The 15,824-nt window shown below is 42.2% G+C and overlaps 4 protein-coding genes across 5 annotated transcripts; 2 read left to right on the top strand and 2 right to left on the bottom strand.

Annotated features, from left to right (window-relative positions):
- Positions 1 to 3,894: 3,894 nt before the first annotated feature.
- LOC111076724 (glycoprotein-N-acetylgalactosamine 3-beta-galactosyltransferase 1) lies at positions 3,895 to 7,688 on the bottom strand. 2 transcript variants are annotated; one of them, XM_022370635.2, is made up of 4 exons: positions 7,201 to 7,680; positions 7,034 to 7,127; positions 4,865 to 5,161; positions 3,895 to 4,026 (listed from the first exon to the last, which is right to left on the bottom strand). In XM_022370635.2, the coding sequence occupies exons 1-4, from the start codon at positions 7,650 to 7,652 to the stop codon at positions 3,964 to 3,966; spliced, it is 906 nt and encodes a 301-aa protein (XP_022226327.1). In that variant the 5' UTR covers positions 7,653 to 7,680; the 3' UTR covers positions 3,895 to 3,963. The 2 variants fall into 2 exon arrangements, with proteins under 2 accessions (XP_022226327.1, XP_022226328.1); XM_022370636.2 differs by lacking the exon at positions 3,895 to 4,026 and adding an exon at positions 4,102 to 4,799 and having other exon boundaries at positions 7,201 to 7,688.
- A 798-nt stretch (positions 7,689 to 8,486) lies between these two features.
- On the top strand, positions 8,487 to 9,415 carry LOC111071780 (larval cuticle protein A1A). Its single transcript, XM_022363286.2, has 2 exons — positions 8,487 to 8,561; positions 8,621 to 9,415. Exons 1-2 carry the CDS (start codon positions 8,550 to 8,552, stop codon positions 9,413 to 9,415), a joined length of 807 nt encoding a protein of 268 aa, XP_022218978.2. The 5' UTR covers positions 8,487 to 8,549.
- A 501-nt stretch (positions 9,416 to 9,916) lies between these two features.
- On the top strand, positions 9,917 to 12,412 carry LOC111071732 (glycoprotein-N-acetylgalactosamine 3-beta-galactosyltransferase 1). Its single transcript, XM_041595306.1, is given in 6 exon segments — positions 9,917 to 10,053; positions 10,492 to 11,073; positions 11,075 to 11,268; positions 11,492 to 11,588; positions 11,647 to 11,919; positions 11,987 to 12,412. Coding segments are annotated over 5 exon segments (1,326 nt in total). The 5' UTR covers positions 9,917 to 10,053; positions 10,492 to 10,737.
- Positions 12,413 to 12,663: 251 nt separating this feature from the next.
- On the bottom strand, positions 12,664 to 14,630 carry LOC111076722. Its single transcript, XM_041595307.1, has 3 exons — positions 13,852 to 14,630; positions 12,946 to 13,794; positions 12,664 to 12,888 (listed from the first exon to the last, which is right to left on the bottom strand). Exons 1-3 carry the CDS (start codon positions 14,620 to 14,622, stop codon positions 12,664 to 12,666), a joined length of 1,845 nt encoding a protein of 614 aa, XP_041451241.1. The 5' UTR covers positions 14,623 to 14,630.
- Between the last annotated feature and the right edge of the window lie 1,194 nt (positions 14,631 to 15,824).

Genomic DNA, 15,824 nt, shown 5'->3' on the forward strand with positions numbered 1-15,824 from the left:
TTCAAGTGCATTAAAAAATAGCAGAAGAGAAGAAAAAAATGTTTCGACTTTGCGACCACATTGAAACATTTCATGATGAATTGTCATTAGAAAAAAGTTAAAGAAAACACACATATGTACATAAGTTGAAGTTTATCGCTCAGTGCTCAGCGCTCAGAACTGCAAAGCAATTCAGTTAGATAAGTAATTAAATTAATTAATTTTTATATGCAGCCGATTGTCGTCGAATCTTGATTCTAGATTTATCTGTGCGTGCATTGCGGCAACTTGTACAAGTAAATACATATTTTCAGGGGCCTTCCATTCGAACATTTCGCAGCTGACTAAGTAAACTCGATTAGTATCTGCAGCTGTGGGCTGTTTATGGAATTCTCAATTGAGCTTAAAGCAGTTAATATGGAATACTTTGAAATGTATAGCAGAGATAATCTCCATAAATGTATAAATCTTTTTATCCGACTAAATCATGGATTTAGTGACTCCTCAACGCATAGCTTAAGCGGCCAGAGCAAAAAACTAAAATCTCACTGCGGGAAAAAGTTCGAGTATTATTATTTCAGGCACTTGATGGGCAAAAATAGATTCTATTTTCGTATTCCAGTTTTAATTGAGTTCAGTCTCGAAACATCAAGTACTTGGACTCTTGGATATTTCTTGTCACTACCCAGCCCCAATCACTTTCGGTGCGAGCACCAATTACCTGTTCTTAACAAGCTCTCGAGCAGCTCCACAACAATCTACATCTACTCGTACGCACACAGAACACAAAAAATAGAATATAAAAAAATATATCACATTCCTTTGGCAGCAAAAAGTGAAGGGTATAAACGTATGTATGTATAAATGGGTACAAATTGAAAATTATTTTTGAATTTATCTGAAATGAACTGAAAATATTTGAGCCATATTAATAATTAATTTACCTTCCTCAGCTGCAGGAAAAAAAATAAATTGTCTAACAACTTTCACTACAAAAATTGACATATAAAAAAAAAATCCAACAAAAAATTGGTGAGGCACGGCTACGCATAGCTGAGTAATTGATTTTTTATAGCTTGGATTTCGATATAATTTCAATTCGAAAAAAATATCAAATAATATCAAATGTAATGGCTTGCAAATCGAGACCGAGCAACTGAAGGTCGTGGAGTGCTACTCGAAGCGACGCCGACAACGCACAATTCAAAGAAAAAAGACACAACACCAACAAAGTATAATAAAATAAAATATAATAATAATCCGACAGGTGACAATAACAAGAGCACCAACATCCACTGCGTTGTCGAACCGAACCACTCGTAGAGCTGGTGTCGGCCCACAAAATGGAACACGCGCCGTTGAAATAGACAACTCAGAAAAAGACAGCAGACAGCAGTCGTTGTCGCTGTAAAAATGCATTAAGCATACGCACTGTGTGACGGCCGTTTTTGGAACGGAGAAACATTGAAACATTGGCTTGGGCAAATGAGTAAGCCTAACTAAACTAAACTAACTAACTTACAGGTAGCTGCAATCGGTAGCTATGTTGGCTTAGCTTGTTAGCAAATAGCTTCAACGTGGAGTTGGAAACTCCAGCTAATTGGATTCTTTGATTCGATGCTATCGAATCGTGTCGAGTAAATTAATCACACAATTAAGGGTCTTATTTTTAACGCTAAACTCTAACTCTAAAAGTTTAAAGTAGCAATTGACAGCAGATAATTAAAATAATAAACTCTGTAGATTCTTCTTAAGGTCCACAACTCAATAACACAAGCAGCACTTCCATGATTTGTGCCCGTATAAATTCAAACAGATAGTTGCTTTTCTTTCAAAAGCTCTCTCTATGCTGATGCATTTTACTTCGTGTAATTATTTAAATTAGAATTTATTCTACAGACAGCCATAAAGCCATAAATACACCGAATGCGTGTGGGCAGCAACCTAGCTAAATTTCCCATAACCATTTTCGCCATAAGTATTTAATGAATGATTCCAGCTCATAACGCAAATAAGATCGAACTCGAAACCAAAATCAAAACCAAAAGCAAGTACAATGCCAAGTTGCACATGTGGCCCACTCCCACAAACAGCTAAGCGCCCTGTTTGAACAAGTGTCGGGGAATTCGCTTCCTCAATAAACACATGAGCTTTGCTTTTATGTTCAATTGCTTGTATTAACCCATTAACACACTGAGCTCATGCCTAACTATAATTCCAGCCGGGCAATGATACAATACAATGTGATATCTAGTGAGATAAAAAAAAAGGCGATGTTGTGGCTCCCTTTCACTTACAACTGATATTAATGGCACCTTCAATGAGCGATCTTTTGCAAATGCAATGGACTTGCAATCTAAGATCTTACTAATGCAATTTTACCCTAAACAGTTTTGTATACTCGTTTCCAGACGGCATCTTAAAACATCTCAATCTCCAAAGACATACACATACACCATACACCAGCCGTCGGCTCCATGAGAGACGAAATGCCAACTGGCACACACTGCGCATGCGTACGTGATTATGGATTTAATTAACTGTGGCCTGGCAACAGCACACAGTACTGCACATAGTACATACATACATACTCGTATATACTGCAAACTAAAACAGCAATAAACTAAGGTGAGAAACAGGCATTGACTTTGGTAATGAAAACAATTTGATGTGGTCTCATTTCAGTTCAGTCCACTTACTCTGGCGGGCAGGCCCTTCATGCAAGAATGCTTCAATTGAAGGATTTCCAAGAATGATTCATCGGCTTCCAGCCAATAGGTTGCTGCCAATCCCCCTGCTTTGTTGCCACTTGGTATCTTGGCAGCCGCTAAGCGTTAATTAAATACTTGCAGAATTTGCAAGGTCACTGTAATAAATTTAAAAATAAAAGAATATTACAGGCAGGCCATGTGGCATCCCTCTTATACCATTTGCGGAATATTACAATATTAAAAAATAAGCCAGCAATAAGCATGCAATAATATTTTCCTATGCCAAACCATTAATACCCTTTCTTTTAATTTAAGAATATAAATATAGATTGATTTCGAACTTAGGAAAACAATGAAAAGTACAAATTGTAGCTTCTTTTTTCCTCCCTTCTTCACAAGATTACATTTAAACGCTTCGTTTTTTTTTCTATTTTCGCACGTGATGCCATTAACTAAACGGGTTTAAGCCCACGAAAGTTTATTATGTTATACTCGTAAATATATGGTATTTACTTAAGTTCAAATGCGGAAAGTGACATTTAATGCAGATGCTTGTTTGGACACATGGACGCGGGAGGGGACATCACTTTGCCAGCAATGGCAATGAGTGCGTGAAAATTTTAAAATTGTCAGATTAATGTGCCAGAATAACGTACTTAAATACTGGTTGGCTACCGTAGCTACATGATTATCATCTGAATTCTACATAGTATACATATGTATGTATGGATACAACAGCTTTATAAGTCCAAACATGACATACTCGATCGATTTTCGTTAGGATTCTTGCGATATCAAAATGGCATACAAAACCAAGGTTAGTAAATATAAAATTAATATATTCAGCCAATAAGAATAATGGTCAAATTGGGAAGTTGAAGAAGTGTCCGCTGACTATTCAAATTGTTCAATGATAAATAGGAGTTTAATTTAGCGTTTGCATAACTTTACTTGGCAAAAAATATGGTTAAAGGCGACACCGCAATTCTCGCCAGTTCTGAACAGATTTGTTCTAAAATTGGTTTGCTAAGTACATGTGTATACATATGTATGTATGTACATACACATATTCTATATATTTCAATTTATATACATATATAATTGGTATTACTACATATTACATATATTACAATTTCACAAAAATTAATGTACTTTTTACATCCTCTTTGTGAATTTACAACTTTTTTGTTGCATACTTTTACCATGATAGTTTAATTGTGAATTTTAACATAAACATTTAATGGACTGTTAGGCCTCTGTTAGGCAATGTAAATCACAGATTGCTGCAACTGATATTTTCCCAAACAGATCCAGTTGACATATTTACCACTTGACTCTATAAATAAATATAATCAAAAAAATCATTAAATTTATTTTTATACCATACATGCTAGATAATAATTAAGTCGGTTTTGTATAAAATACAAATAAAAAGTCAATAAGGTAGGAAAATCTACTTGTATAGTTCGACAAAAGTATATTTGTGCTGCTCCTTCCTACATTATTTACTACTGTTCATAAACATGAACACTTGAAGGAGGCCACTTATTTACTACCCTGCCACATTTTACACTTAATCCTTTATAATGTGCTTTCAGCAATGACCCCAAGAGGGTGTACCCTTTAGATGCAGAGGAGCAAGATACAGATGGTCTGTTCTGGGTATATTTATTTTAAGCGTACAGCTATTTTAATATTTTGCTGATTAATATTGTATATATATAATATTGATTTGTATTCTAAAATACTCCTACAAGCTTAGATAACGTCAAAGACAAAAGACTCAAATACAAGCTTAAATCTAAATATATAGCTATAGCTTATTAATAATAAGATCACATGAAAAAAGTGAGAGTCTCATACGATATGTAGAATTTAAAAATTCTCTGGCTTCTCTGACATTTTTAGTAAGTCTTTTATGAAATAATTATCCTCCAGAGGAAATTTCTGCATCAAATCTGATGTGGTATAATGGTGCCTGGTTGGATTCTGTGAGGGCTCGTGGCGTCCAAAGACTTGTAGATGGTAAAGCAAAAACTCATAGAGGTACATTCGTTCGGGGCTGGCATAATGAAAGGCCACCGAATAATTGGAGCAGCAGTTGAAGCCCTAACCGGAGTGATGATTTCAAACATTGATTGAAATTTGACCAGCAATCGGATAGTCAGACTCACAGTTTCGACTTCGGACACACTCATCAGCCGCAACCAATCCGGCGTAGTAGCGTTCGAGTCGGACATATAGCTCTCCAGATCCAGTGGCATGAATTTGTGCTTGGTGTCCTCTGTCAGCGCCTGTGCAGAGTCCACCAAATGAACGCCCACATTCTGCAGACAGATGCCCATATAGAAGTCCTCAATGCCCATTCTCTTGGGCTGCGGACAAACCACCTCAGATTCAAACGCTTGGGTCATAAAACGATGAAGCGCCTCGCGGCTTAGGACATAGGAGGCGCCACCAGACATGTAGCTCTGTTTGAGAAAGACAAAGCATTAGTGAATCCATGCGGGGTATTCAATATTCAATATTCACATGTTACATTCATTCCATAATTAATATTCCACACGCACCGAACCTGTACCATCCCATAAGAAATCATCAACCTTCAGACATGAATATTTACATACATCAAAGACCCAACAAAAAACTGCCGCGTTCGGTTAGTAACGGTGTTAGGCTTTAGCCATACCCACTACATCAAGCATTACGCTGTTAATCCTCCGTTGGAGGTCGCTGAGCGGGAATGAAGTGTCAAAATACGAATCACATTCAAATGTATACAGGTAGAGCTTACAAATTAATGGAAATTATGTATTGAATTTATTCAATTGTCACCTGTGCTCAGATCAGGTCAGGCAATTAAGCTGCAATGATGATGAATTATATTTTGGATATGTTGAAGAAAACATGACGGACGAATCAATGAGACCTAATGATGATGATGAGCATTTGGAAATATTGATTGAGACATTTACGAAAAGAGGAAGGCTACCCTTTGGCCAACTTATTTCCCTTGCGGCTTTGAGTAATTTAAATGAATAAAATAACTAGAAGATAATCAGACTGTAATTTCACATAATGAATAAAATATATGAATGCATTAATGACTCATAAAAACGATAAAATATGCTAATTGTCATACATAAGCGCCAGAAATCATACAAATTCGTAGACAAAAGATTTATTAGACAAAGCAAAGAAGTCAAGCAAATGATTATAACAATCAATCAAGAATCATTAGAGTGTTTATGCTGCATTTGGAAAAACAAAGCGTGTGATAAATGTGCGAGAAACGGAAACAGAAAATACAAAGGGAATACCAGTATTTTAATGCCTCAATTATGATATTCAGTTTCGCATGGAGCCTACCAGTTGTGAGCCCTCCACCATACACATGAACATACGAGTGAGTATATACAGTAGATCAGTATGTATGTATGTACATATGTATATATGCAGTCATAGTGTTTGCACTTTGCCTGACAAGTCAAATGCTTGCACAACGCTTGAAAATGTCAAAAGGCAATGTAAATCTTTGGCTACTCTACTGTCAAGATCTTCAGTGGGACCCAAGACAATGGGGCGGGGCTGTGAAAGATGCGATGCGTGACAGACGGCCCCCAAATGACCTCCCGTGGTGTGGGCATTCTGCGGCGCCGGTTGCAGCCAGCTGTGGCTCCTAATGCGAGTTTAATTTCTTATTGTCGATGTGTCCGATTGATCTATGAATACGGAAAACGCAACACAAGCAGCCAGATCTTAAATGATTTGCAGCAGCCGAATCAACCTTGTGTGATATCATCATTTGCCCAAGAATAGATCTATAGATCGAACAATGCAAAATAAATCGATATTAATTGGTAAGTTTAGGAATTACACACACCAGCGCGTACGGGTCCGGTTTTTCTGGCATTGAACTTTAAGCGATTAGCACATTTCGCTATTCCCAAAAACTTCGCAAGTGTGCGCGGCCATAAGAAAGTTCCAACTGAAAAGCCAAAACACCGTTGGAATACCTTGTGCAAATTTCGGCAATTGAAACAGTCGGATGTTGAGCTTCCAAATATTATTTCAAAAGCATCTTAGACAACAGATCCGATGGTCGCCAGCAAAGAGTATCTCATCCAAGTGTTTGGCGACACATTAACGTGACATATACAAACTGTTTTCGCTCGACGCATTATTCAATTAGCCCCGAAAACCAAAAATCAAATCTCAATTTCATAAATTTGCAATTCAGATTTCTACGAGTGTCGTGAACAAGCGGGTGACTGCAGGCAGCATGGAAGATGCCTAGTTAATCAGAATAATGAACGATGATTAAGCTAATGTCGATCACTTACCACATTGTAGCGGGTCATCTTGTAGCCCAAATAGACAGGCGTGGTGGGATCATAGGCGGAGAGCAGGAACTGCATATTCTCCATGATGACATAGCTGCGATGGTGGGAGGTGTGGAAACTACATTAGGGAGGCTCAGGCACAACAATTCTAATCTAATCGCACTCACGTATCATCGTCTGCCTTCAGATACCAATCAAAGTCCTGGCCATACTCCTGCCAGACATGGCGGAACCCCTCGCGTGTCTTGTTCCACAGATCCTCATAGCCGCCACCGCTGGGATCTACAACCTGGACCACTCCCAGCGGTTCGTAGCTCTCACTGCTGACGAACACCAGGCGGCTGCATCGCTTGCCCCAAGTGGCATGGACATGTCGCGCCAAACTCTGCACATTCTCTGGACAAGTGAGCACCATGCATAGAATCCTTGTGGCAGACGCCTCCTCAATCCTTGCCAGGGGGGTTGTTGTTGCCGTTGGCATTGTGGCGGAGCTGGTGCACCAGGGCGATGCACGATTCACATCGTAGACGTAGAGGAGCAGCACGAAGGCGAAGATGAATCCCGCCATGAAGCCAGTCATTAGGTGCAGCTGGGTCCGCAGCTTGATTTTGGCCGTCATTCTGCGTGTGAGGTGTGTTCTGTGCCGCGTCTGGTTCCCGATTGTCATCGCTGCTGATTTTGGCCAAGTCAATCACCAGCGGCAGCAGCTAAGGCAACAAAGGCAGCAGGCAGCACAGCAGCAGTCGGCAACCGGTTTTGGTCGTCTTCTTATCAAAACAATCAAGTCTCTAATTTGGTGCGAGAGTAGAGATGGCCAATGACCATGCATCTAATGAGGATATATATATATATTTAATGCTAAAAAAATTACATATACATCAATTCTTATTCCTGATTTACGTTGGTTGACTTTATTTTACTGTACCGTGGACTGAAAGTGCAGTCAAGTCAAGTCATCAGCAGGTCCAAATTGCATATTTCACTTAGATTGGGTAGGAGGTGATCTATGTATTTATTTGGCAACTTAAATTGAGAACAAGAGAAGGATTAGAATCTGAGCCATGAATAAGTCAAATAGCAGCAGATGTTTTTGTGCCATCTTATCAACAAGAATCCTGGTCAGTATTCTGTCTCTATTAACAGTGAAAATAGAAATACTTTGTCTGACTGCTGCTCCAGTTCTGGTTAGCTGCAGTTCCACATCTCAGCTACGAGCATCTCCCAGGCCAAATTCAATTTGGTCGAGACTTACGCGGCAGAAAAACGGTCACAAAATGAAAATGAAAGTGTTACCAATACTTTTTTGATCGCATCGCTGTGGACAATAGGAAATCGATCAATTGAAGCGCATGACATTGTATAACCGCACCGCACTCATTGGGTAATGGTCTCTACTAGTCTCAGGGGATGTGGTATAAAAACTGCGAGTCGCCTCAATTATGACAACAGTTAGCTGACAATTTGTGGAGGCAGACCAACGGAAGGAATCAACGGAAGGAAAATCCAAGCAATCGAGATGGCAGCCAAGGTGAGTCGGGGGCCAGTACATCTGTTTTGCGAGCAACTGACATATAAAACCATTTCCAGTTCTTCGTCCTACTGTCGCTGGCTCTGGTCGGTGCTGGCCAAGCGGAGTATAACTACAACGAGAAGGCAGCCACGGCCGTAAACTCCCTGGAGCAGAGCTCCCAAAGCTCTGGCGAGGACTTCCTCAGCGACTATCACACGCCCAGCAACAAAGCGCTGAACTCCCAGGCCACTCCGGATGGCTACGACTATGTGGCGCCCCGGTCAAACCAATTTGCAGCCGGCGTTAGCAGCTCGGCAGCGAGTGCGCATGCCTCGAATCTACTGCATAGTGCCGCCAATGCCGCATCTGCATCGGAAGCCCTCCTGCCTTCGCCGCTGCCCGTCCTGCGCCAACACCAGGAGCCCGAGATCTTCCCTCCCGCCAGCTACAGCTTCAACTATGCCGTAAATGACGAAAGCACCGGCGACATCAAAGAGCACAGCGAGACCCGCGACGGCTATGTGGTGCGCGGCTTCTACAGCCTTGTCGATCCCGATGGCTACAAGCGCACCGTCACCTACACGGCCGACGATGTCCATGGCTTCAATGCAGTCGTGAATCGAGTTCCCTATGCCCTCAAGACAGTGGCAGTTGCGGTGGCCCCCTCAGTGGTGCCGGCCGTTGCTCTGGACGAACGCTCCAATCTGGAAGCAGTGGATATCACGCGGTCGTCGGGTGCTTCCTCTGTGGTTTCTGAGGGATCGGGATCTGGATCTGGATCTGATTCGGGAGCAACAATTCACTCGTTCTCCCAGGATAGCTATGCCAATGCACCGCGTGGCCTGGACGCTTCTGGCGGTCCCTACGCCTGAGTCCTGCTGCTATGCTATGCGGTGCTTGTATACTGCTTCATTGTGTTCCATCTAATCCATCTAGTTCTGTAGGTATCCCATTAAATACGATTACCAAACACTGGTTCGGCATTTATCAAGCTTTAAAAGCTTCCTCTTTGGCATTTGAAAGCCTGCATGTAAAAGGTTAATTGTGTAACACACATATGGAACTACCTTTTAAGTAGCGAAGATGCCTTATACATAGATGTATTGCCACAAATGAAAGGTCAAAGCATCACACCTTGAGATGGAAAACTCTTGGAGGCTTGGGGTTACCATTATTTTCAAAGACGACACAAGCTAGAATTGTGCAGAATCGTAAGTTCCAAACATGGACTGGATCGGTCGTAAACATCGTGACACGAGCTAGAAACACGAAACGCGCTCCTCTCCAGGGAATACTTGTTTGGATGGTCTGGCAACATCTGGCATCGAAAAAAGGCGTTAAGTTATTTCTTACCAAGCATGTCCGCGGCGCTCGTTCAAGCCAAGTCTGTCAACAGCCGGCAAAGCGCGAAGACGTTTCGGTTATTTTGTTGTTTCTTTTTTATTTCTTACCTTTTCTTATTCGGAGTCTCAAGTCGCGTTCGGGCCGCCTTTAATGGCCCCTTTCCTCAGTGAGTGTCTTTGTGTTTGAAATTCTGTGCGAGTGCCGGTCAGTATAAAGTGGAAAGAAAGCGGCCAAGAGAAGAGTCGCATAATTGCTCACCCACACCCACACCCACACACACACACACACACACACCTGAACCGATGGCCCAGAGCCTCAGCCCAGGGCAGGGACAGAAGGCAGCGATTTGAGACGGGCCAAGTCCAAATCCGATTGCAACGGATCGCAGAAGCGTCACCGAGGCGAGGCACGGCCCAGTCAATTGCAAAACGAATCGAATTTAAACATATTACGAGTATATGTACATGTGTACATACCCACATAAACCATTCCATGCCATACATGCATACGCCAACCACTTTATGCATGTTCATCAGCGGCCCGGCGCTCAGCGATCCCGCCCGAAGGTCAACCGCATCTTTACAAGCTTTCGTCTCTGCGTCAGTGCTTCAAGAATGTGTTAATTCGGTGATTCAGTGACAACAACCGGCAAAGGCAAAGGCAACGGCAACGGCAGAGCCCAGAGCTTATGCATACTCGCACAACGGCAGCGACAACATTTTATTTTTGATTTGCATAAAAAAGTAAACAAAAGCAGCCAATAAAAACTAAAAATAAAAAAAATATACAATAAGTATACCATCAACAACAACAACAAGCACAGGAAGAAGCACAAGAAGCAAAACCGAAGATGAGCATATTTAGGCATCATCGAAAGCGTCTGGAGCTGCTCTTGATGCTGCTGATCGGCCTGGTTTGGGGTATCCTATTGTCCCAGCTCTTTCAAAGAGCGCAATCGGAGTTCTACAGCGGAGATCTGACTTCCCAGAGCAGCAGCTTCAGCAGCAATTACCTGCCAAGTGGCTACATTTGGAGGACTTCGGATCCATCGTACCAGCTGACAACCATGCCCAACAACCTGACCACTGACGAGGTAGATCTTTCTGTGCGGCTCTTCAACGAGACCCGCGTGCTGTGCATGGTGCTGACCAGTCCGAAGACCCACCGGTCCAGAGCCATTCACATCAAAGCGCACCTGGGGCTCGCGCTGCAACAAGTTGATCTTTATGAGCACCAAGTCGGACAAGGAGCTGGGCACGGTGGCGCTCAAGGTGAAGGAAGGATACAGCAACCTCTGGGGAAAGACTCGAGCTAGTCTGCAGTATGTGTACAAGCATGATTTTCGCAACTATGATTGGTTCCTCAAGGCGGACGATGACACGTGAGTGAGGGGGACACCAATACGGTGCCTTTTATGATTATATCTAGAAAAGTTCCTACATATATGTACATATATCCGTTGGGTTATTGAGCATAGTGATTGTGGATCATCTGTCAGAGATTCCACAGGTGAACTGTCACATGTCTTATATTTTTGATAGGCCCTGCCCTGCACATGCAAGCCCTGCTCTCCAATTGCTTTAACGACTATTATTTAATTCCAGTTATGTGGTAATGGAGAACCTCCGTTCCTTTCTGTACGCGTTCGCGCCAACGGCGCCTGTTTACTTTGGCAGCAAGTTTAGGTGGCACGTGAAGCAGGTGATGACTCTTCTCCCACACACAACCTCTAAGATATAATAATGATACTCTTCTGCAGGGCTATATGTCGGGAGGAGCTGGCTATGTGCTCAGCAAGGAGGCGCTGTTTCGGTTTATGAAATACGGCTTAAGCAACAGCAGCATCTGCAGCAATCGCAGCTACGGCTACGAGGATGTGGAGCTCGGACGCTGCATGCAGGCGGTGGGTGTTGTGGCAGGGGACTCCCGGGATGAGCATGGTCTGGCCCGCTTCATGCCCTTCTCCCCGCTGCACTGGTTCTCGGACTCGCCGAAATGGTACAGACCCTATCGTTTCTACACCTCGTCAAATGTAAGAAGGACTCTAGAGTGTTATCTAACAGCGTGATCAACTTATTGCAATATGTACTTTCAAGCAGAGCACCAACGATTGCTGCTCGAACTCGGCCATCTCCTTCCACTACAGCAATGCCAAGGACTTCTACGTGCTCGACTATGTCATCTACAAGCTGAGAGCCTTCGGCATAGGCATACCTCAGGAGCAGCTGCCAGTGAAGCAGCCAGTCCTGGAGGTATTGCAAAAGTGGCGAACTTCGAAGCCTGAAGAGCTTACGCCAAATAAAGATAACAAAGCTAAGGAAAAACCAAAACTAAAGGTTAAAACCAAAGCCATACCAAAAGCGAAACATAAGCCCGAGGCCAAACCCAAACCCAAACCCAAGCACAAAACTACACACAAAACTACACATAAAACTACACACAAAACTACACCCAAAGGATCAGAAAAAACATCACTCAAACAGAATCCTTCAATAACACCCAAACCTAAAGTCAAATCTGAGTAGGTAGCTGACTATTTTCCATCCCAGACTGGACTGCCGCAAACAATGCCAAAGAGTAAAACCAACACAGAATATAAAAAAATAAAATAAAATAAAAGTGCATGAGGTGCATCAGTTAAATTTAAATCTGAACTAGTCGTAAATCATCCAATTGTTAATAAATTAAAAAAAAAACATACTTTTAATTACTATTACATCTACACAATATTTTTATCGCAACCATGCACCTTCCTCTTACACATAAATAGTATAGTTTATTTAGACGGCTTCGAGTAAAATGCGACAATTGGATTATTGTTGGTCTCTTGATTAGATGGATATGTAACATTATATACTCTTGATTGCACTTTCTTAGACGTGGGATGCCCCATTATGATGCCATACGGACGCGCGCTATATAAAATTGTTTCTAGAAAATGCATTTCATAGGGAGACACTTTGTGCATTGTAATCGAATAGGTTGAACAGCAGTTGATGCCCTGAAAGCGGAAAGAGACCATAAATATGAATACATTTAAGGGCATATCATTTCGTACTTTTTGGAATGTATATGTCTGAACCTTTTTCAACCAATCGATGGCGTCAGCTCGGCCTGGTATGAGATAGTACTCTAGGCCAATTGGAAAGAATCTCTGTCGATGATAGAGGTCTCTAGAGTCACCGTCCATGACATTTAACGCATTCATGCAGATTCCCATTTGATAGTCCTCCGTTCCTTCGCCTCCCGCCCTGCAAATCGATTTGCCGATTCCTCGGGTGATGAACATCTGAAGGGCCTTCCTGCTGAGCACATAGCCAGCTCCACCGGACATATAAGAAACATTCGCCAAATGAAAGTTACAGCCAAAGTGAATAGGAGTATCCGGGGAATAGCTGGAGAGCATATAGCGCATATTCTCAATTATAGCATAGGTATCGTCGTCGGCCTTAAAGAACCAGTCCGCCTCATGGCGATAGTGCCTATAGGCATGGCTGAAGGCGGCCTTTGTCTTGCCCCAAAGGAAATCGTAGCTATCGCTGATGTTCAGGCCAACAATTTCCACTCCCTCTCCAGGTATTCCCACGTGAGGGGAGCTGCTGTAAAAGACCACCCTGTTGCAGTGGCGTCCCCAGGTTTCGCTTATGGTTTTCGCGCCCCTGAGGTGATTTGTGGGCCAGGTCAGGACTAGACAGAGAACCCGCACGGATTGGCGCAGCCGTCTGGCCAGTGTATCATTGAGTGCCCTGGCCGGTATGTGAGTGGGGAAATGTACGGACCTTAGCTCTGGCAGTGAATTGACGTATCCATAGGGTCGCAGGTGATACAGCAGAAAGTCCAGGACGTGCAACTGATTCGCATTGACGTATGGGTAAAGGATACCACGACCAAAGCAGCTCTCCAAACCCTGAGAAGACAATAGGTTTCCTATCAAAACAGAAACACACATGCTTCCAATACTCACCTGATTTCCGTAGACCGATCGATAGATGCAGGGCCACAGCCAGAACTTGGTGCGCAGGTGGAAGGGCAACAACTCTTCCTGAACATTGAATGGTAAAAGAGCGTCGCTTGGTCCACGACCCATTCGAGCCAAGCACGACCTCAAGCTGGAGCCATCCTGCAGGCAATTCTCTGCCAAAAGGTGCTCTAGTGCTCCACGACTGAAAATGTGATCGGTGGATGCGACTTTGCCCACATGAGCGTAGGAATAGAAGCCGTGTTCGGCACTGAAGTAGAGCGCCTGCGAAGCTGAATAGTGGGCCAGCATATGGCGGAGATTTTCCATAATCACATAGGTTCCCATAGAGACGCTCAACAGCCAATCCAATTTAATGTGGTGGTTGCGATAGATCCCAAGATACGCCTCCGTCAGACTGATCTCCCTCGAATTGAATATAAACAATTGATTGCAGCGACAGCCCCAAGTCTTCCGGATGTGCTCAGCCTTCATTTCATCGAATCCGTTGTCCAAATCCTCAAAATAAAGCAGGCAATGCACACGGACATTCTCATAAAGTAGCTTGCCTATGAGTTTGTCGTCCCACTGCTGCGCCCGTATGCCAACGTCATAGCTACTTATCGACTCCTTGTATGGCTTGAACACAATCTCATGAAGCTCGTAGAAGGCAGAACTGCGGAAAAATATTATAAGCTCGAGAACCACCAACCAGCCCACAAAGGACAGAACCAGAATTCGCATCATTTTTGCTACATGCACTCGAATAAATTTCATTTCCCCAGCTGTAGAATTGAACAATTAAATCGGATTGCTTTGATTAAAATATCATTTTTATTATTTTTTAAATTCAGAAATCAAATTTAAAATGGCCATACTTATAAACCCGATAATCATTATCATAATCTTATTGAATTGGTATCGGATCTCTTTCTGTCTATTCTACTATTCTACTATTCTGTCTGTTATTATTTATTTCAATCAATTTCTACTTTCGAGATCCTCCAAACTAATTTTTTCTACATAGTTTGCCGTATAATAAATGCGGCTGTCTTCGGCTGATATTCCTAACAAATATAGGGAAACTTCAATGTACAAACATTGTAATTCAATACATTGTAATTTTTGATGCCTCCATAGCCTCGAAGAGTTAAGGGGTATATTAGATTTGTGGTAAAAGTGGATGTGTGTAACGCAGAGAAGGAAACGTTTCCGACCCCATAAAGTATTTCGTGATCAGCACCAATAGCCGAGTAGATATAACTATGTCTGTCCGTCCGTCTGTCTTGATGAGCGCCTAGATCTTAGAGACTATAAGAGCTAGAGCCAAATTTCGTATCTAGACTACTAAAGTCATAAACATTAAATACCAGTTTTCAAAAATTCTTCAAAAAAAAGCTCTGACAATGAAAAAAAATCTTAATTCTTAAAAAAAAATGTAAGGCCCCTAATCGGTTAGGTTCCTTAAGGAAAAATCGTGTCGGGTAATGTGATTAGCGAAGAAGAGCCAATTGATTAAGTTTTGGACAGATTAGGGCAGATTCATTTACTTGTGCTAGGTACTTCGATTATAGAGGGCATTTTGGAGAAAACTTCGTCATCAGATTCTATTGGCGTGTTGAATTTCCATAAAGAGGTTCTCCCCATATTCACGGCATGTTTTGCTTAAGGATGCCCCAGCAGTGGACTTAACCAGCACTGAGTAAATATCAACAGTTGAAGCCTTAATTAATCAACATGTTACTGTAGTTACTGCAGACTCGGAATTAGCACCGTGTGTTAAATACCAAAAGCATAAGCACAAAAGCAGGTTATGTCTTAAGACAGCTAGTAAATGTGGAAAAAAGTTTGTAGATTCGGTATTCCATGCCCTCCAATGCACCAAACGGTCATATTGAGTCCACTGCCGTAGGAAACTCCAAAACTTGATTTTCACCAAGGAAATTTAAAGAAAAAAAAAAATTAAATTTTGATCAATT

Source organism: Drosophila obscura, unplaced genomic scaffold (assembly GCF_018151105.1).
Source record: "Drosophila obscura isolate BZ-5 IFL unplaced genomic scaffold, ASM1815110v1 contig_46, whole genome shotgun sequence".
Taxonomy (NCBI): Eukaryota; Metazoa; Arthropoda; class Insecta; order Diptera; family Drosophilidae; genus Drosophila; species Drosophila obscura.

What these genes read in the sequence shown, in the direction of transcription:
- LOC111076724 (XM_022370636.2), bottom strand. Translation starts at nt 7,652, where the DNA reads ATGACGGCCAAAATCAAGCTGCGGACCCAGCTGCACCTAATGACTGGC. An exon ending in AGATGACCCGCTACAATGTG is followed by an intron (nt 5,162 to 7,033) that starts GTAAGTGATCGA and finishes TTTCTCAAACAG; the next exon opens with AGCTACATGTCTGGTGGCGC. An exon ending in GTGTGTCCGAAGTCGAAACT is followed by an intron (nt 4,800 to 4,864) that starts GTGAGTCTGACT and finishes CACTCCGGTTAG; the next exon opens with GGCTTCAACTGCTGCTCCAA.
- LOC111076722 (XM_041595307.1), bottom strand. Translation starts at nt 14,622, where the DNA reads ATGAAATTTATTCGAGTGCATGTAGCAAAAATGATGCGAATTCTGGTT. An exon ending in GATCGGTCTACGGAAATCAG is followed by an intron (nt 13,795 to 13,851) that starts GTGAGTATTGGA and finishes TTGTCTTCTCAG; the next exon opens with GGTTTGGAGAGCTGCTTTGG. An exon ending in AGACATATACATTCCAAAAA is followed by an intron (nt 12,889 to 12,945) that starts GTACGAAATGAT and finishes TTCCGCTTTCAG; the next exon opens with GGCATCAACTGCTGTTCAAC.